Here is a 22,073-nt window from a genome sequence, read left to right as displayed (position 1 = left end):
GTTCATCCGAGATGAAGAAAGTACTCAAAAAAATTACTCAGGTGGACTGCTATTTAAGACTAATTAATAAATTTTATCTTAACAAGAGTTTTTGGGCAAGTCGGCTACACCAGGCAGTTATTGATTTAAGGAATTTTGTTTTCAGTTTGACTTTGCATTTGAGCTTGCCCGCCTGTCGCTGAAGCAGAAACTTCCAGACATCCACTACAAGTACGCAATGACTCTGGAAGATCACGGGAAGTTCAAACTTGCCGAGGAGGAGTTCATGGAGGCAGGGAAACCAAGAGAGGCTGTTCTAATGTGAGTGGCTGTTTTATAGTAGAAATAATGTTGTATAAAATATTTATATGCTGTATTTTAATACATTATATCTATTTGGATGTGTATATGCTCAAAATATTTGCAGAAAAAATTTAAAATATTTATATGCTGCAGTGTTTTTATTTATATTGGGCTTACATATCTGCACCAATGGTCAAGCCACGAAGCGAGGGTGGCTGTTGTCATCGTCTGCTGGTGACGTCACAGGTGACCATCATGGTTCTTTTTTCTGAGGATAGGGAGCGCTGGTACAGATTTTTAAAAAATGACTAGCCATCGCAATTGCACTTTTATTTTGATCGAACAAAGATGGCGGCCTATGTTTACAGTGTACCAGAACCATCACTCTCTCCCTACTTCAGTCAGTCACACATTGCTCAGCAGCTCAGCTATGTATCATTTTGTCTTTTAATAAGTCAGAATGGTACTCAGAGATTTGAGTGTTTTTTTTTGTGTGTGTGTGTGTGTGTGTGTGTGTTTATGTGAAAGTTGTTTGAAGTTAAAATAAAAAAATAAAATCAAAAGGAAATGGTTTCAACATTTTTCTTTTTTTCTTTGAACCACTCGTTATACCACCACCTATTTCAGAGTACAGTTTATTTAAAGAGCGTTTTTCTAACTACTTGCAGCGTGGAACTTAGAATTTTTACATGTTTTTTATTTAACAATATCAGATTGTTGTTTTACCCGGGCATCATTAAGAATTGCTACAGATTGTTAAGTCAATTTTTGAACATACCTAGATATATATTTTATCAACCTTTTCATCAATATATGTACTTTTAATTAATTATGCTGTAAAGTGATATTTTGTAAAAAAAAATATATTTTTTATGTGCATTTGTGCACATTTCTGGGCCATTTATAATGATACAAATGAATTTGCAGGCATTTTTTTATTTAACTTTGTATCAGTACAGATCAAATCAAGAGGAATTAGAAACAGATTCAAGGTCAAACAGGGAGCTAAACAAAGATAACACGTTTGTAAAGTTAGTTATTTTATACACAATTATTCTTTATGTCACTATTGAATTTGAAATTTATAACGTACTGTAAATTGTGTATAAAGTTGGAATTTAGTTTCATAGCAATTGTGCTATAATTTCATGTTTTGGTTTTGTGGCAATCAATAGCATTTTGTGTAGTCAAAATACGGGTGTTTGCTTTGTGCATTTCTACATTATGATTTAAAATATGATCTGTTCTCAGGTACATTCATAATCAAGACTGGATAAATGCCAGGCGAGTGGCAGAGCTGCACGATGCTGAATCTCTGCCCGAAGTCCTCGTGGGCCAGGCCAAGGACGCATTTGACAAGAAGAATTTCTCTCAGTTTGAATCTCATTTGCTGCTGGCAAAGAAACCAGAGATAATAGTCTTGCAATATCAGGCAGGTACCTTTTCCCTGCCATCCTGGATTTTTCAAGTTACAAGTTCAGTTCATATTACAGCTACCATTTTTCAGATGATGGCTGGACAGGGCATTTTGAGATCAGTTTTTGTAGTCTTGTGAAACTGTTAAGACATTTGTAGCTGGAACCTGTTAGCAGATATCAGACTGCTATAATATGTAAGGGCTTGGGAAGTATTACCTCTTTTATTTCCATACTAAAAATTTGGATGGATAGTTAAAAGTGTTAATTCTTACAAAAATTGTTAAAATCCACTATTATTTATATCTGTGCCCCCTTACACTGGATTTGTGTGTCTTTTATCCAGTGTGGTGTTTAAAGTAGTTTATTTGTGCATTCCTTGATTTAAGTTATCATTTGAATTTCCACCAAGACTAAATTACTAAATAAGTTACCTATTTGAATATATACATAATATGTATGTTAACAAAAATATGGTCACTTTCCACTATGTTGACTAATATTTAGTGCTTAGCAAACTGGCAACTTGACTTAAAGTATGTTATTTATTTTGGAAATTATTAAGTTATAACTGCTGGAATATCACTTAATTAACTCTGTTCTGTAGCACTTCATTAAAATCCATATTTTGAAAAGCTCACTAGGTCTGCTGTAAAATCGAAGTTAAGCTGCTTTTATATATTTTTTTATTATTAAAGTTGGCTGTTATGCTATGAATTTACGTACTGAAAATTATTTTCACTAAGAAAATGTGATTTAGGTTATTAATGCATGTCATTGTGACTGTTCATAAGGCACTTGCAAAAGCAGCTAAAATTTTGAATAAGTGAAAAGTTTATAGTGTATTGTGGACTACTAATTTCTTGTTAACAAATTTATGTACTCTGATATATAAACATTTTTTGCCAACTGCCATTTGTTGTACAGTAAATTTTAACTATGTTCAAAATAATTTTGTTGAGCATTTCCTCAACCATCTTACAAAAGTTCCACCCTCAGCCATTTAACATTTTTATGTCGTTAATTATTTTTTGTTTCTTGCATTAATGTGTACCAGCAAATATGGTTATTTAAAACTACTGTGATGATGTGTTCTGAGCAATGTGAACATACCATGTAAAATTTTGACCAAAGATTTTTAAATATCTCAAAATAGCAGTGAAGCTGTAGCCCTTACCCCACATAATTAAAATCCTTGCCTTTTCAGTTTTTGTAACTTTTGATGGAGTTAAATATCTGCCTCACATGGTTTGTTGATAATTTTATTTTTGTGGTATAACTTAGCTTTAATTTTTTTTTTAAATTTGAACACGATTCCTCTCTTGCATTTGTTGTTCTGTATTAAATATTTTCATTACATATTTACTAAGTATAATATAATGGACGTAAAAAGTTGCGCACATGATAGTAATTACAAACACTTATTGGTTATTTTACACTCTTAGTAAAACTAAGATGAAATTATTTGGGACAGAACAACACATGTAAGCGAGGTATCATGTTAAATTTACTGAAATAACCAGTGGCTAACATTAATGATGAGAAAATGAGGTAATTGGTACGGTGTGTGCGGAGTCTCAGGAACAGTGGCTCTGGCCGGTTGCTTGGCAGTGATGGCGCCGTCGTGCCACGTGACGGACAGCGGTGTGGTTGTTCCAGGAAGTGGGCATGTGGGCGGAGGCCGTGCGAGCGTGCCAGGAGTACCTCCCGGCCCAGCTCCCGGCCGTGCAGGCACGCTACGAGCAGGCCGTGGGCTCGTCTACGGCCCAGGACTCGGCTGGCTACTTGGCCCAGGCCCGCCAGTGGGAGCGCAGTGGCGACTACCGTGAAGCCATCGACTGTTACCTCAAGGTGAGACTCCTGGTGGGCTTTCCGTGAGACTGCCGTCTCATCGCCTCTCGTCGTCTCTAATGACCCTCATGTCGGTCTGGACTTATAGCTAGAGACACGGAAATTTTGCGAATCGCGATATCGCGAAATAACACCGCAATTTACCTTAATTCGCGACAAAACACCGAAATCGCACAGCATCGAGAAATAAAACTGATAATAATGAATTAGACCACCCATGCAAGACATCGCGAAAAACAAGTAAACACGACGTTGACGGCACATCGCCATTTTTCTAAGTTTCAACATGGCCGCTTTGTAGTAATGAAAGTAAATAATGATTTACAGTATTCCCGTCACGTAATCATTACAATTTGAAACGAAAGCAGTAATTGCAATCATAAACTAATTAAAAAGAGAAAAATGTACCTGAGCATCAACACAAAGTTAATAAAAAATACCGGCGATGTTTTCAACACAATATAGCTGCCATGATTTTCAACCCGCTGTATTTACACATTAATCTTGTAGAGAAATATAAAATTTTAATTCTTCCTTTCATGTTGAACAGTTAACAACCTCATGCTTTCAACTACGTTTGACTGGCTTGGCAACCTACTCGTTAGAGCTGTAGGTGTAGCAAACCGTATGTATTCGGTACTGACTGAGTAACGGGTGCGCCATCTAGTATCGAGTAACGAAACGTTACACACGGCTGGATTTCGTTACTCACATTTTTCGTATGTTTTACGCATGCGCGCGCATATTCGATGAATTTACGTTACAAAGAACGATGTTTGTTTATTAAGTATAATATGGAAATTTGTCGTCCAAGTTTTTTACTGTTTATAAGAAAGTATTTTTTACAAATTAGAAATATGTATGTTTTTGTTATTTATTATCGCGTATTTTCACGTTTTTTGTTGTTTTTATCTTAAAAGAGATAATATAATAAAACCGCTCTAATGAGATTTAATTGTTTCTTGGTTAACAAAAACTGTTAATTATCAAATATTGTTAATTGTTTATATTCTATTTATTATTATTTACGTGACGTCATACTGTACGCGTACGCAATACGACTCGATTCGTTGCTGCAACATAACATTGCATGTTATGCGGTATCAGAAGTAACGAGTAACGTAGCGACACGATAGTAACGAGTACTAATTGTTATAGTAACGAATACATACGGGTACACTTTTTTTCGTTACTTTTACACCTCTACTACTCGTAAACATGAACACATGGCACTACGCCGATTGATAAGCAAAATCAGTGACCTTTAACTGCCGTAACTACACTTCTCAGCAAATGCAATACGACCGCAGAGCAAGTGAATACGGCGTCAACGGGACAAAGAACAGCAGCAAGAAATATTAAAAGAATACTAAGTTGAGACATGCCGTGCCGAGGCAGCGCGCTAGGCGACACCGGGCCGTGCCGAGGCAGCGCGCTAGGCGACACCGGGCCGTGCCGAGGCAGCGCGCTAGGCGGCACCGGGCCGTGCCGAGCTGTTTCAAGCCTACAATTTTTATTTGCCAATAGTGTTGACTTTAGAGTGCAGTATACGAGTATACGCCGTGCCACTATTATTTAGCCAAGCAAAACTTGTAGGTCATAAAACCATTCTCAAAAGTTAAAGTAAACATGAAAAACCAAAACAGCGAAATAAAACCGAAATTTGATTTTTTCAAAACGAAATTTAAGGAAAAATAAAACCATTTTTACGGGACTCTACTTATAGCACACGGATATGTTTGTAGAAGACGATAATACTAAATTTATGTACTTGGTTCAAAGGTCATCTTAGAAAGTAAACACACACAAAACTCACTTATTTAAGTGTGGTTTGCTTGTGCAGTGGAAAGGCACAGAAGACTTCGCAATATGTGCCTGGTACATCTCGGTTACGGAAAGCATAAATGGCCAGATCTGTGCAGTGCTGGAGCTTCGTGCTGTTGCTTCGATTTTCAAGCTAATGAAAAAAACACAAGAGAGGAGGATAATCCACAGCATTATTTACCAGTTTAGTTTCTTCCATGCATAAATAATTTTAGGGTTTGATATTCTGAAATTAACCTCCTACAGTTTGGTGATAGAGACTCAGTTGAACTTGGGGATGAAGGCCACACAAGGGATGAGACTCCTGTGTTTTCTTCGGCCTAGTTCTACTGGTGCTAACTGTTCTCCCCTCTCCATTGAGAGAGTGAGTAAACTGGCTTGGACGATGATTCAGTGTTTATTAATGCGTTGGCTAGGTTATAGTTTGTGTGTGTCGGTCGGCTCAGACCCTTGCTGAAAATGCTCTGAGTAGACCAAGACATTCTATTGTGAGCCACGTTAGTGGGAAACCCTTTTATGAGACCTGTGTACATATGGTAGGCCTAGAAGGACTCAAGATCGTTGTTGCAATCCACAGACCATTCAAAATCTTACAAAACACTTTTTATAGTGTATATACATCTTCGGTTAGGTAAATAGGTATATGTATTGCTCTCCAGTATGTGAATTCTTTATTCATTTTACGTGCATATTAATTACATACATACTACAGTCAAACCTCTCTGAAACGACCCCTCACGGTTCCCAGGAATAGGGTCGGAATAGAGGGGGGGTCGTAATAGATGTTTTCCGAAATTTTCAGTTGATTTCAACCCCCCCCCCCCCCCCAACCCCTTTTCCCAAACCGCTACTCGCTAAGAAACCAGCCATACAATGGCAGGATGCTGTCACTCACAATGCTAGACGGCTGTGCTTTAAACCTTCATGACAAGTCCGTCGCCCTACAGGCCACCTCTAAAGAAAATATGTCAATAGACAGTTTATTTTTACTGGTTAGATTACATGTACGATTTCTTGCTTGCCGTAGTTAAATACACTAGAACCCCGATGTCACGAACCCCGGATTTAACGAAGCAGTGATTTTACGAATACATTCTCGAGAACCGTCAAAAAATTGGACATTTTGACCAAAATGTGAAAATCAGAAGAAAAAAAATTTAAAACAAAACAAAATGAAAGATTATTAAAATCTGTTAACTTTAACACACAGCGTATTTTTTGTGTCGGCTTTAATATTTCCAATAATGTTCATGTGAGAATAACAAAAAAATAATGGGACATTTCCTTTAAAAATACGGCAGCAGTAGCTTGTGCAACGTAAGTGGGAGCGCGGGAATATCGTCTAGACAGGCTGGCGGCAGCACAGGCGGCGGATGCATGACGTCATACGGCTTACCTCTCCTTCCCTTGTCTAGACTTCAAGGTTCATCCCTCCCAGGCATACAAACCATCGTGTCTCTCTCCCCCTCCTACTTCAACGTCCTTTGGCATGTGAAACTGTCAACATCCTTCCTCACCTTCACCAAACTGTGTGCGACTAAAGCCAGGTTTGTATAGTCCAGTTCGGGTAAAATGAAAAATTTTTAAGGGCCCCCGCGACAGCCATTTACCGTTAATTGTTTTGATACAAATTGTTTGTTAGTTACACAACATTATTTCTGAAGGAAAATCACTGAAACTTCAAAATTTATTTAATGGAAAAATTTAGCAGGGCCGTAAAAGTATTCATTTTTGCCGCAAATGAACTATACTCGCCCTTCCTGCCGGACAACATTCTCGGCGCGTGACGCATGGCAACTACAGTCGTGTGCTGCGCACAGCCACGAAAAACCTACGCAATTTCCAAACTATACTATATATCCGACTGGAGTCTGTTTACGAAAAGCATTTAAGAATTTGTTAATGGTTCTTTTGAGATAAAATGGCTAAAAGACATGTTTTCGAAGTTTTAGGTGTAAAAAACCCGTTACAAATTTCTTGAAAGTATCATAGGGAAATGCATTACACCTTTATCTTTATTTTTCCGCCATATAATGTTATGGTCACCGCTCAAATTTCACTGTTATCTGACGGGAACGAGATGACTGCGCGCCAGTTCAGAAGCCTTGCACTTAGAGGTTTTACCGCGCTAGAACTACCATTGAGCGTCGATCTTATCATCCCGCTTCACTAACACACACGCTGACCAGACGGCGCCCTAAAGCTGATTAGAGGAAGCATGTAGAAATGCAAGGCAGGAAATTTTTCCAGCTTATCAACCAGGACCCGGGCAAGTCTTGACTATTAAGCTTTTCACATTAAAATATAAGAGACTTGTATTGTGTAATTTCGGTGTTATTTAGCGGTTTTTCTTAAAAATCGCTTTTTTCGCATTTTCCATATAAATTCGCGGAAAATTTCGCGATTTCGCGATTCACCATATAATCGTGGCCCTAGTTATTGCTCGCGCGAGAGGAGAACGTGGAATGTTAGAAGAAAGATAAATGCGGGGTAGACAGACGGCAGCCAGTGTGTTTCCTGCGCGGGGAATAAGTGGCGTAGCCTTTTTTTTTATGCTGGGTGAAGCGACCTTTTTCTATCAACCCACGGGAAAAATTAATTGCTTGAGCTGTCAAAATAAACATCGCTGCGGCAGTTAAAACAAGTCGAGGCGGGCGTGCATCCAGTCGGTCGCTGTGTATTGTCAACCGATAGTAATCAAAATCAAGAGAAATCCAGCAGGTAGCTTTGCCTTAACTGCGTACCACACTAGACACTCGCAATAAGCTAAACGTAAACACGTTGCCACAAAAACCTTTATCTGCACCCTGCCGACAAAGGGACGTGGAATGGGGGTTGTTAAGCGCTGACAGCGGTCGACAGGAAGCACTCGGCAAGAGAAACGCAGCAACACGTTACTCACCACAAGAAACTTATTTTCTGTCTGTTTATCTTCGGATTTTCGGCAATTTTTTCACGGTTCCTCGAAATCGGGTTGTAATAGAGAGGTGGTCGCAATAAATGGGGTCGCAACAAAAAGGTTTTACTGTACTTCAGATGCCTATGTTTTGTTTTAAGTGCTTTAACATAATATGCACTTTAGCTAGTCTGAACACATTGTGTTTCTTTGTTATTTTTTAAAATTTATGTATGAACCAGTTAAGATTTTAAACTACTTTCCATAATGTGTCATCTGAAAAAATGTAGTACGAAGGGTAAATCAAAAATCTCAGTTGTTTGGCAGGAATTACTGTAAAAATTTGTTTCAAAAATATTCAGATTAGCTGAAGTGCTCTGTATACAACTCTTCTTTCTTGGTAATATTTTATTATAACTGATTGTAATTACATATTAAACAGTTCTTGTTGATGTGCAACAGTATGTGTTGTTAGGTGAATCCTGCCAACACGAAAGACCCGAATGCTGTTGTTCAGGCGTGGAGAGAAGCAGCCAATCTTGTTGGCCAGCACTTGCAAGGCCCGGTGGCCATTCAGGTGGCCAAGGTGTTAGGTAATGTGAGTGTTGCGTTCTCAGCACGTGGCATGGTTCCGGCCTGGCACCAGCACTGCCTCGTTCAAGTGCACTGCTCACGTTCCGGTTGCCATGCTAGTGACTCGCTTGTGATAACACTAAAATATTAGAGATGGGTCGAGTCTTGGTTTATCGAGTCGAGCTGAGCTGAGTTGGGTCAGATTGACTCGTCTCGAAAACCGAGTCACATATTTTATCAAGTTCGAGACTCGAAACACGTTTCGAGTTAAGTACCAGCATCGTGACATTATAGCACTTTATTATAGGTTGTCTTAACGTTTTCGCCAAGTCATTAATACAGCACGAATTGATGACCTTCAAACAAAACAAATCCCGTGCAAACCTAACCTTGCCTGCTAACGTGCTACGGCGCTATAATAGGTACAAGTGCAACCAAACCTAGGCCTACCTTCATTTATGAACGTGACGTCGTAACGTGATTTTGTCGATAGTGGCGACAGTTTATAGGAAAAAATCATGTCACATGACCATTTTATATTAAAAAAAAAGCTTGGAAAACAGCGTGCACTGTTTTCATTTTGTTTTACATCCTGTGTTTACTTCAAATACGGTACCGCATTTGTTAACAAGATACGTCAATGGATTTTCACTGAAAAAACATGTGTACCAAAACGCACATGTATTAATAATCATCATGTTTATCGTGCCCCATTTATAATAACGTGTATAAACTAGAGATTTCCGTAACCTAAAAATAAAAACACTAAATAATTATTTTATAATATTTAGTAAATAACATCCAATCCATGAAGCGTGAAAATGGCTGCGTGTTAGGCCAGCCAGCCTTGCATTTTGGAACTAAATTTAGCTGTGCTCCGCTACGCAGCGCTGCGTGTCAATAACGTTTAAGATAAAATTACTTTCTTTTTGTTTAAATATAGTATAATAATAACAATGCTCATGCATTTTATTTGGCAATCAGTTACTGATCGCCAAATCAAATGCATGAAATATTTATTTATTAAACATATTGATATTCTTGTAGTTGTAACAGTTCCGGGCGAATAATCTTGCCGCGGAAAGTGTATTTACATTGAGAAGTTACGTAACTCGACGTTTGCAATACTGACTAGTGATAAGCCAAAAATGGCATACGAATTTCGGCAAAAGTAAATACTGATACAAATATGGATTTTACATGGAGAAAAAATCAAAACACGGTAGACCACATAAGCTTAGTTTTTTTATATTTAAATAACATAATCATTTGCTAATTAATCATTTAAAATATTTAAATAACATAATGATTTGCTAATTAATCATTTAAAATATTTAAATAATGCAGATGCATCTTGGATACACAATTCTTATATCAATGGATGTGTAGTAATATTTTATTTATCATATTTGATGCAAAAAAATATAAAAGTATGAAACTCGAACTGACTCGACCTCTTCAAAAATTTTGTGACTCGAACTCGACTCGACTCGAAATATGAATTGCTAAACTCGGCTCGACTCGACTCGAAGCCAAAAATCCTCAACTCGTCCATCTCTATAAAATATGCACATGAAGACAAAGGAGTGAACCTGCCAGTTAGCTTCTGATTGGTAATTTTATGTGTGAAACACACACGAGCCGGTATTTGTAGATAAAGATGCACTTAGAAAAACACCACATTTTTGTACAAATGCATGGTTGTGCATAACGTTTTCCCCTTGAATCATCTACCATTTGAGTGGTGAGAGTAAATCTGAATAGGGTACTTACCTACGCTCAGTACCGTACTAAAGCTTATTGGGAGTCTTTGATATAGCAATATAAAACTTGCAGTTAACTGTCGTCAACTCGTCGTTATTGTACTATGTGATCTCAAAGAAAACTTCTTACTGCAGTGTGTTTTTTGTTGTTACTTATGTATGTATAGTAAAAAGTGGGCCAATCAAATCCTAAATTATCACCAAATTTGTAGTATTCAAAGGATTCAATGTTCAAGGGAAAATATTAGAGGTAGTAAAGTAAATTTAAAAATTCAACACTGAATAACACCTGAAGTTTACTTGGTCAATTATTCTTTCATTACCTATCATGTTACCATTCCCCAATGTATTGTTACAAATTATTAAAATGAAAAATAATAATTTGCCGTGGGGAAACTACTGGGTTCATAAATGGATACACAATTAAAGATTTTACTACACAGTTTTATTGATCGCCAATATTTACATCACTAACAAATGATCTTCTAAAAATAGCTAATAATCAATTTTACTTAAAAATGTTATTTCCCAGTCACTCGGTTTTTACACACCACACACCTCGCTGGGCCGCACCTCTGGCGCAACTCTCGCCACAGGACCCCTCGTGGGCCTTCGTCGCCGCCCTCCATCGCCGCCATCGCACTTTCCTTCACCAAGGATCCACTCGACGCTTCGCATGGAACTTTGCTCTGGACTCTCGCCACCCAACTATCGCCGAGAAACTTGCTTGACGAGGAACTCCTCGCCCAGGAACTCCGCCGCACCCGCGGCACTATCGCCCAGACTATTGCCCCGGAGCTGGACTCTCTCACCGAGGAACTCCGCCGCACCCACAACACTATCATGCAGACTCTCTCGCCCAGGAACTCTCACTCAGACACTCGCCCCGGAACTCCGCCGCACCAGCGGCTTTATCGCCGCAGGAAAACTCCACCGGAGGCCGGCGTCCTGGGCTTATATAGGCGCAGGCACCACTTCTAGAAGTGACGAGCGCGACCAGGGCCAGTCGCGTCATCCCGAGCCGACCCGACGCCAGATGATAGATTTTTCGAGAAAGGCGTCGGGAATTCCCACAGCTGTCAGGTATCAGGTTAACGGCGCCGAAGCAGAGTGCCGCATGGGGAGCGAGGGGAGGAGAGAGGGGAAGCGGCGACCCTTGTAATACACCAGGCGCGTGTATCATGTCACGTCAGCGGCGGCCACGTGACGTCAGTGGCCGTGCGGGGCTTCCTGCCAGCTCCGAACCCGCGCGCACAGCGGCCCTGCTTTCGTTTTGTAACAGTATTGTACTTTTAACATGTAATTTCATAAATAAAATTACAATAATTATTCATTCTGAAAACTTATTTTGTAAACAAACCATTTAAAGGTTATATTATTTTAACACCTCAATATTTTTCATTTATAGTACACTATTTTATTTTTGACCCTTGACACCTAGATTTCCAGACAGTTGGGATTTGACCCATCACTAATTACTGTATTTACCTGAAGAAGGGTCGCCCTGCGTATGGGTCGCACCTTTAATTTTGGAAAAAATATGTAACATTTTTACCTTAAGGATCACCCTTTAATTAGGGTTGCACCGTATATTTATTTATTTATTTATTTAAATTTGTTACATGCCCACCGACAGTCTTGAGACTTTAGAGGTGGGCACGACACAAAACAAGTACAACACAAAACAAGTAAAAACAAACACTATCACAATAACTAGAGACAGCACAGGATAAACACAAAACATGAAAACAGAAATGATATAAATACCAAAAGGACAAGATAACATGACACATTACTTAGCGAAATGTTAATTACATAATTATTAAATTATACGCAAAATATATTTAAAAAAAATGGATAATACAAAATATAACATGTGAGTAGAGGACAAGTTAAGAGGATAAATTTTTAAGTTTAGACAATTGATTATTATTGTGATTCCTAACTAATCTGTATATTATGTCATTAAAGTTATGTAGAGTACAATATGTTTGGTATAAACGAGAATTAAATTGTGGTATTTTTAACCCAGTGGTTTCCAGGAGATAAGTACAATTAATTTTAGCGTTAAAACAATTTTCAACAAACAGAGAATCTAAATATACTTTATGTCATTCCAGATTACTGAACAATATTCTAATTTGGACCTTATTAAGGCAAAATACAGGGAGAGAATTGAGTCTGAATTGGTAGCATAAAAAGTAATAAATTTGATCATAGCAAGGGTTTTGCGGGAAGACATGTATAAATAGTTTACATGATTATGGAAAAATAATTTAGAATCTAAAATAACACCAAGATCCTTAATTGTTGAACATTTCGTGATTACAGAGTTTTCTAAAATATAATCAAAATTAAGTGGTTGATATTTCCTTGTAAAGGATATGACAAATGTTTTGTGTTTATTTAGTGTAACCAGATTAAATTTACACCAATTGTTTACTTGGGAAATGTCATTTTGTAATAAAATACAGTCATTCTGTGTTATTATATTCCTAAATATTTTTAGATCATCGGCAAAAAGTACTCCTGTAGAATGGTTGAGAATTTGAGGTAGGTCGTTTATATATAAATTAAAAAGAAGAGGCGATAATGTGCCTCCTTGAGGGACACCAGAAGAGATACTAAACAGGGAAGAATTGTGGTTATTAATTGTAACATAAAAACTTCTATTAGTTAAGTAATTAGAAAACCAGTTTGTAAAATTTTGAGTTAAACCAAAGTTAAATAATTTTTTAAGAAGTATAGAATGGTTCACAGTGTCAAAGGCCTTGGCTAAATCAAAATAACAGGCATCCACTTGCCCTCTGTTGGTAACCTCTCTGTGTATAGGATTTAAAAAAGTAAGCAAGTTAGTGGTGGTCGATAAACCTTTCCTAAAACCATGCTGACTGTTCGATAAACTGTTCTTAAGCTGGAAATTTAAAAATCTAAAAATAATTTTTTCAAATATTTTAGAAAAACCATTGAGTAGAGAAATAGGCCTATAATTGTTAACATTCTGTTTAGAGCCTTTTTTGTGGATAGGTATCACCTTAGCAGTTTTCCATTTCTCCGGGAAAACAGAGGATTGTAAACTAAAATTAAAAATATGCAGCAAAAGAGGGACTAATAATTCAGAACAGCCTTTTATAATAAAATTAGGTATGCCATCAGGACCAGTAGATTTGGATGATTTCAACGATTTTATGCCCCATAATACTAAACATTCTGAGATTGTGGGCACAGGAATAGATACTAAATGTATATTGTTTGTCACAGGTTGTTGGATACATGTAGAAGGTTCGTAGACACTGGAAAAATATTTAGCGTATCCATTGGCTAGTTCAGCGGGATCATTCGTGATAGTTCCATTAATTTTTAGAGAATGCTGTTCATAAAAACCATCTTTCATTAGTTTGACATATCGCCAAAATTTTTTAGGGTTAGTTTTAATATAATTATTGGTATTTCGAGTCCATTGAATTTTGTCTCTTTTTATTAAATATTTCACTAATTTATGATAATAAGAGAAAAGTGAATAGTAATACGTATTGTTGTTTCTTTTATAAAGCTTATGGAAATGCTTCTTTGACTTTAATGCTTGAATTAACTCACTGGTAAACCAAATTGGAAATTTAGATGATTTTTTGTTTGTCATTGGAATAAAGATATTCATATTTTCAACTACGCAATTGGTTAGTTGGTCAACAAGTTCATTTACATCCATAGAATTATAAAAATCTGACCAGTCATGATTTTTGATGGAATTGAAAAGACCGAGAAAATCACCTTTTTTATAGTTTCTAAACGTTGATGTAATGTTGGAACTGTTTATGAAGGACTCAATCTTGATATTGATGTTTAATGCAGGATGATAAATATCTTCTTTGATAAGAACATCATAAGCCTTTGTCACTGAACACAGCTGTAGATTGGTTAAACACAAGTCTAAAAGATTTATATGAGTTTGAATATTGTTGCACTGTTTTAGACTATGTACAGATATAAAGTTAAGTAAATGGCGCACCTTAGTGTTAATGTTCATAGTCGCCTGATGGAAAGGGTTAAGATTAAGATTATTCCAATCTATACCCGGTACATTGAAATCACCGAGTATCAAAATGTCATCTTGAAATGAGGAGAGTTTATCTTCTAAAAATTCAAAATATATGCGGACAAACTCTGCCGTTAAATCTGGAGGTAAATAGATATTTCCAATAATTAAAGATTTGCTAGAAGATGATTTTATTTTAAACCAAACTGCTTCAACACCAGGAAAGTCAAAAACAACGTACAGTTGAACAGAAATAAATTTCGACTTCTTAACAGCAGATAAAACACCACCGCCTCTGACTTAACTAGAGTTTAGGGATGTGCGAATCCTTGATTTTCAGTTCGGTTCGAATCCGATTCGAATCCCTGGCAATATTTGAGATGTGAATCCGATTCCTAATATTAAGCACAGAATAATTAAAAATAACTGATTAATTTAAAAATAATGTGTGTTCTCTTTTTTCTAACTGTAACTACTGGCAATTATTTATTACACTGAGATTGAAATGTTTATAATTATGTAAACTTACTTAATAACAAACACTTTAAAATATGAAAACCAAAACATATTCGATTCTCCAACTCAATCGTAATAAAATGCACGCCACAGGGAAATCTCAGTTTTATAAACATTTCAGCAAACGAAACCATTTTTTCTCCAATAAATAGCCAAGACTTTTTTTCTTGTAGGTATGTAATTGTTTTTAGTTTATAGTTTGCTGTACGACGAAATTCGTAATTATAGTTTAAGCCTTCGAAATCTCGAAATTCTTTTAATGTCACTGTGTTAATTATTTCATTTACATATCTTTCTTTGATACATCATATTATAAATACGTAATAGTAGCCTAATTTTATTTTTCACTGCTAGTATTTTTGAGCCATATTGAATTAATTTATAACTTTTGTGAATATTCGTAATACTGTTCGAATCCATGTACGTACAACGATTCCGGGTTCGGGTAATTGTGGATTCGAACCGTACCCGAAAATATCGGGTACTCGCACATCCCTACTAGAGTTCCATGGTTACAAGTGAAGTCCTTCACACTAGTACTGAGATATTTCGACTAAACAAATTATAATTACTCATGGAATTATATTTATAAAAACCAACATAGGTTAGTTATTTACGTACATATTCAACCACACAGTGCAGTAAAATTGTTTTTTAACCCAAAGTAAAAAACTTGCATATGGATGGCACTACTAAAAATAATAAAATATGCATAAAACGTGCAACCCATACATGGGTAAGTATGGTATGTGTTTTAACTTTTAAGGACTTGCAACTTAACATTAAATAAACAGTGGACTAACAAGTGTGTTGATTATTAGTGTTGTCAGTGAAAGGTCTTTAAATCAGATACGTTCGGAACCACAACCATTCTGAATTATAGTTTTTAAGTGTATGCTAAATACGAAAATGTAAATTGTGAAACTTAACCCAGTAAAAATGAGGTATGAAATAGGAAACACTGTACTGAAATGAAAACTGGTTGTAAAGTTAAACTCTTGTGAACTAAAAACACTGGCAACGCAGTGCTTCGATCAGGCGACCAAGGTGAACAGCCGGAATCCACCCAAAAAAATCTGAACGCTAATGGCTGAATCGGTGCCACATCACAGAATTTGCAGAACTTTGGAATGCCACATTAAAAACCTTTCACTGTATTAACAAGCATTTTTAATTTATAGTTCTAATCCTTAGGAATGTACCATGTTCTATGCATAGCTTGAAGTGGTTATAATAGGTTTTTTTTAGAAGTGTGGTGTATAATATTGATTAGTACTTGAAAACCATCCAAACAAAAAAATCCCAATTTTTTTTTTCCAGTTTCTTGTAATTGGGCAATAGCTATGCGTCTATGCCTATTCAATCTGAAGCACAGTATGGTACTTAGTGCTGAAATTGTTACTGTCATGATGTTTTTATGATACGAAACACATTACAAATCTGTTTGCAGGACCTCAACTCATCGCTGTAAAGGAGTACATACTTGCTGCTAAAGTGTTTATGACTGCTGATCTTGTCAAAGAGGCGATTGACGCGTTCATAATTGCCGAAGAGTGGAGCAAGGCCAAGAGAGTTGCAAGAGAACTAGAACCTGAGTAAGTGAATACTCAAGCATACATCTCCCTTTTTGACTTCAGTGAATTGTAACCATACATATATAAGCATACTTTAAGTGTAAAATTAAAATAGTCTTTTGATATAATCAGGATTATCTTTGTGTTAAGACTTGTAAGTTGTAATATATATTAGTTTATGCTATTTTTTAGTGTTAGGAGTTCCACAATTGTTCAAAATTATCACTTGTGTGTCTTTTTAAACCCATTATATTACAGTTAGTTACTATTAATATACGTTGAAAATATTGTGACAATAAAAAAAAACAAAGTAAGAAAGGTATCATGTTAAACTGTACAGAATTAGCCCTTAAATTAAATAAATTATGAGAAAGTGAAGGAAAAAAAAGTTAAAACAGTGTGTGAGACTGAGCTTTAAAGTGACCATAACACTGTTAGTCAAGCAATACTTGAATAAATAATAGTTGTCTGACATTTCAAAAACAGCAAATGATGTGTAGATTTAATCTGGTGCAAAAATTATAATTTAACAATAATAATTAATTTTTTTTTTCAATTTTTATATAGTATAACCTCTTTAGGAATTGAAATAAAACAAAAATAATGATGTGAAAAAGTATTAAAGTATCATGGAAGGTATGGCTTAGCCTTAAACATATCCCTTTTTCTCAATGTGCTTAGAAATTTTATTAACAGAGAAATTTTATCAAAAGGGTATTTATAGTTCCAGTGCTAAATGTTCTAAACTTATTATGCAGGAAATGTTTTTAAATGTGACTATCTTTAGAGAACAGAATTTTACTGTAATTGTAATTACTTGTTTTTATTTTTGTTTTGAAACTGTATTGTGAGACACTCAAACATCTTCAAAGTGTATTTTAAGTGATAAATGTAATTGTGGCAACAAAAAATACAAACTCTCCCAAGAGTAGCAGAGGGCAACCAAACTAACAATATTTTATTTAATGTAATTTTTTTTATTTAATTAATTTCATACTGTATAGGTAATGTCATGTAACATAATTAACTGATTGCAATTTTGTATTATTTTCTTATTGAATGTGGCTCAAATTTAAACTTTTACCAGCGGTCATTGCGTGATGTGAGTGATTTCGACTTTTTGTCATTTGGCGCTGACATCACTCCAGTCTCTGGAGAACACAACTGAGGTAGGACACAACCAGTACCCCCAAGGACTTCAGCTTAGTTCATCCCTGATCTCATTCACTCTGTTAACTTAAATTTATCGGGAACCTTTTCATGTATCCGCGGGACATACCTTGGTAGGTAGATGGTTTAATCTTTTATTATTTATTTCATATGTCTGGGCTTTGCAACAAACGGGACCAGAATTTTTCCAACCACTTGGATGGATTGGATCACACTTAAACCAATTTCTTGCTGTAGAGCCTTTTTGCAGTTTTAATATTAGGTATTTTGTATTAATGTAGCAACAAGACTTGTCACTAAAAATGTTACTCTGAGACCACGTGTTTGTTATTAACTCGCTTCCACAGAGCGAGGCCTGGAAGTCCACGTGTTCTTAAAATAACCAAGTGAACCCATGCTAAAAGTGGGCCAAATCATTGTGAAGGCAATTCAAGAGGGTTCAAGTCTCATTTTCCACGTGGGCGATGTCACGCCGGTACTCTCAATGTCAAAAACCCCACTACTTACAACAAGTTGAAATGTTTGCCTACTGTCCAGCAGTAGGTAGAGAAACGACTTGTGAATGATAGTTGTGTACGATGGTGCGTACCTTGCAGGTACGAGGAGTATGTGGATAAGCACTACAAGGAGTCTCTTCGCCGTCAGGGACGGGCGGACCAGCTCGCAGACGTCGACATAATAGGGGCTCTGGACCTGCTTGCCGAGCAGCGGCAGTGGGGACGATGCCTGGAGACGGCCACGCGTCACGGGCCCCAGGTGCTCAACAAGTACGTTGCCCTGCAGGCGTCGCATCTCATCAAGGTGAGTTCCCCGCTTTCCGCCCGCCCTTATGCTCAATTACTTCTTATCATCTGCTCAGGTTGTAAGTCAAGAAACAAAATTTTTTTTTTGAAGTGAAACTTCTTTACAGTCGTAGCACAACGCCCAGGACTGGACGCTTGTTGGCTGGGAGAGGGAAGGGGTATAGTGAGTTAAGTATAGAGTCGGAATATAGTGAGCCTCTTTGCAAGGTTTTTTATCGCCATGTTTACAGGGTGGCTACCTGACCATGAAAATCGGAAAACCGTTAATTAGCTGGAATTTTTTTTAGTGCCTACAGCTTAGTTGAAAAACTACACACCTGGTGTACAAACTGTTGTACTTATACCTTTTTGAGTGAACCTCCGCAGTGGATATGGGATGTGACATGTGTTAGATAACACTATGGATTGTTGGTATCTCAATTTCACACTTTTTGTTTCTGCATGTTATTATTTGGACCTAATAATTTTTATTTTTAGTATGGTCGATTTTTTTTCTAAAATGATTTTTGTTTGACAGTTCGTTCTATTTGCAACTTCTTTTAGGTCTTAAACTTAATCTTCCTTCAATTTTTACTTTTGTAATATTGCACGAGATTATAATTTCCTTCTAGTTATATGTGTCTTAAGCTAACACACTTTCTGTAGTTTGATAACAAGTAAATGTGCACATATAAGACATTTTTTTATATCGTTAGTGCATTTACTTTCTGTTTTGTACTATATTAATTATTTCTGTAATTATTTTGTGTTTGTATCTGTCTTACAATTTTCATTTTGTGTTTTACCTTTGTTGATGAAATACTTGTGTAGTTAAGTTTATTCTAACCCCAAAATGTCCGCAGGATGGCTACGTGCTAGAAGCACTGGACCTCTACACCAAGTACGATGTACCACTGGCCCCTCAGAACTTCAACATCTACAAGCGTATAGCGGTGGATGTGTTTGGATTAAAAGACCTGTCAGGTCCAGAGTCATACCAGACCTGGGCCAAGCTGAGGACTATGTTGTTTAGAATTGTGAGTGTGTACATGTGCTTCTTTTCTTCTTCATTCACCATACATTCGTTTAACTTTTAATGTAAATATATAACTGCATGTGTGATTGTTAGTCCATTGCTGGTTGTCTAATAATGCAAATTAAAATAAATACTGTTTTTTTTTTTAGTTGCTGAATACAAGCACATGATGCTCATAATGTTATGTTTCATTTCCTTAGTAACAAAGAATCCTAAATGTATAATTCATATACATACCTATATTCTAAGTAAATAAATTTAAAAAAAAATACAGTCTGTAATGGCAGCAGTACTATTATTGTATTTTACCTTTCGGCATGTCTATAAATGAATGTATAAAAAACATGTATCCATGTACTACCCATACTCAATAGATTGTGTGTTCAGCATTGATGAGTCTATTGCTGTTGACTCTATAAAATGAGCTGAATGGAAAGTACAGGGTTTGTCCGGAAAGAAATAGGACTGATTTTCTTCCGCCGCGACTGTACTTGGGAGCGTGCGCGCACTGACTGGATTCGGTAGAGGGGGTTCCTAGCTAACGAACGAGCGGCTGGTCAGTTGTCTCCGAGCAGCTGGAGAGTCAGGACAGGCTTTTTCGCGCGACGTGTTTCTGTGAGTGGTGCAAGCCGAAAATGCAGGAATCGTTAGAGCAGAGGTACGCGATTAAATTCTGTGTGAAACTCGGTCAATCTGTGACAGAGACGTTTGACATGATCAAGCAGGCTTACCCAGATGATGCTTTAGCAAATAGTGGTGTGTTTCGGTGGCACAAGGCCTTTTCGGAGGGCCGGGAAGAGGTCGCCGATGAAGACCGTGCTGGAAGACCTTCGACTTCGACAAACCCCGACAACGTGACTTGTGTGCGCAAAGTTTTGAACTCAGACTGTCGACTGAGTATTCGTTTAGTTCCCCAGATGTTAAATTTACCAAAATCTGTGGTTCATGACATTGTGACGGAGCATTTGAACATGCGCAAGGTGTGCGCGAAGATGGTCCCAAAAGTGCTCACTGATGACCAGAAATTGCGGCTCGCACCGCCTTTCTTGTGAACAGCTACCTGACCAAGGCCGGCATCCCAACGCTTCCGCAGCCGGCCTACAGCCCAGATGTGGCCTCCCCGGACTTCTTTTTGTTTCCTCGCTTGAAAAGGCCGATGAAAGGCGAGCATTTTGAAACGACAGAGGGGATTCAAGCAGCTTGCACCGCGGCTCTCAAGGCTATTCCGGAGAATGCCTTCCGTGATGCCTTCAATGCTTGCAAATCGCGGTGACAGCGCTGCATCGACGCAGAAGGAGCCTACTTTGAAAGTTTTTAAAGAATTGTAACTATTGGCTCAATAAATTTTTTTAAATCGACTCAGTCCTATTACTTTCCGAACAAACCGTGTATATAGGGTTATTAAAGTAGATAAATTCCAAATGTGTTGTTTTGTGAGACCAAATATATTGTTTTGATATAAAATTTTACTAAGAGGTCTTTAAAAATCCTGAAATTGGTTCACGGTTCATGCAGACACCCTAGTACATGTGTGATTCTCTGACACGTTACTGGTACTGTGGCATGCTGGTTTTTTAAGTGTGTAACTCCCTTGCGAGCTAAGTTTCCCTGGCACGCTGTGCAGACAGAAGGCATGCAGACGGTGTCGGACTTGGCCCGGCCGCTGCAGCAAGAGTTCGAGGAGCTCCTGCTGATCTGCCACTACTTCGCGAGCCGGTGTGCCTTCCGGAGCGCCAAGGCCCTGGACCAGCTCACGACCAAGCTGTCGGTGGCCATGCTCAGGCACACGGATGTCATCCCCGCAGACAAGGCTTTCTACGAGGCCGGCACGGACTGCAAGGTGCGCACGTCGCTACTCGCTAGAGCTTCAGCCGATACGAATCTCCAGAAGTCGATTTTGCCGATATTTATTTGAATCACGTTTCTGGAGTTTACAACCCACCTGTTAATTTTGGGCTGATAGTACTGAAAAATGAAAGTGTCTGCCATTACTAGAGTCAAGATTTTATGGTGTTATTAAAAAGCATATTTCGTCTTTATCATCAATAAAAATTAAAACACGTGTAAGCTAATAAAATAAGTACATATCAAACCCAATTACGTTGAGCAGTTGCGTTAACATTTCATGGTGCGATAATTAAAATGTTAACAGAAAACTATTATACATATATGGATGAATGTTAAACAACAAACTGCAACTTAAACATTCCATAAGTTTCTTAGTTTATGATAAAGTTATAAATATGAAAACTGAAAGTACAGCAAAACATTATTTTAACTGAAATGTTCCAAGCCCTAACTCATTGCACTTATACGTTTACTTGCAATATTTCTCTTATTTCTCTGTAGGTCTTT

The 22,073-nt window shown here is 37.3% G+C and overlaps 1 protein-coding gene across 2 annotated transcripts in view; it reads left to right on the top strand.

The window, feature by feature from the left end:
• LOC134533180 (intraflagellar transport protein 172 homolog) overlaps nucleotides 1–22,073 on the top strand; it is a 68,853-nt gene that overhangs the window by 43,551 nt on the left and 3,229 nt on the right. The window contains exons 22-29 of one of the 2 annotated variants that reach the window (XM_063370549.1): nucleotides 146–300; nucleotides 1,534–1,714; nucleotides 3,357–3,548; nucleotides 8,744–8,861; nucleotides 16,607–16,751; nucleotides 18,497–18,701; nucleotides 19,546–19,719; nucleotides 21,343–21,558. In XM_063370549.1, coding sequence (XP_063226619.1) covers nucleotides 146–300; nucleotides 1,534–1,714; nucleotides 3,357–3,548; nucleotides 8,744–8,861; nucleotides 16,607–16,751; nucleotides 18,497–18,701; nucleotides 19,546–19,719; nucleotides 21,343–21,558 — 1,386 coding nt within the window. Of the gene's footprint in view, nucleotides 1–145; nucleotides 301–1,533; nucleotides 1,719–3,356; nucleotides 3,549–8,743; nucleotides 8,862–16,606; nucleotides 16,752–18,496; nucleotides 18,702–19,545; nucleotides 19,720–21,342; nucleotides 21,559–22,073 lie in introns of both variants that reach the window. The other variant, XM_063370550.1, reaches the window with a different exon arrangement.

This window comes from Bacillus rossius, chromosome 6 (genome assembly GCF_032445375.1).
Source record: "Bacillus rossius redtenbacheri isolate Brsri chromosome 6, Brsri_v3, whole genome shotgun sequence".
Classification (NCBI taxonomy): Eukaryota; Metazoa; Arthropoda; class Insecta; order Phasmatodea; family Bacillidae; genus Bacillus; species Bacillus rossius.
This window is presented reverse-complemented; position numbering and strand designations above follow the sequence as displayed.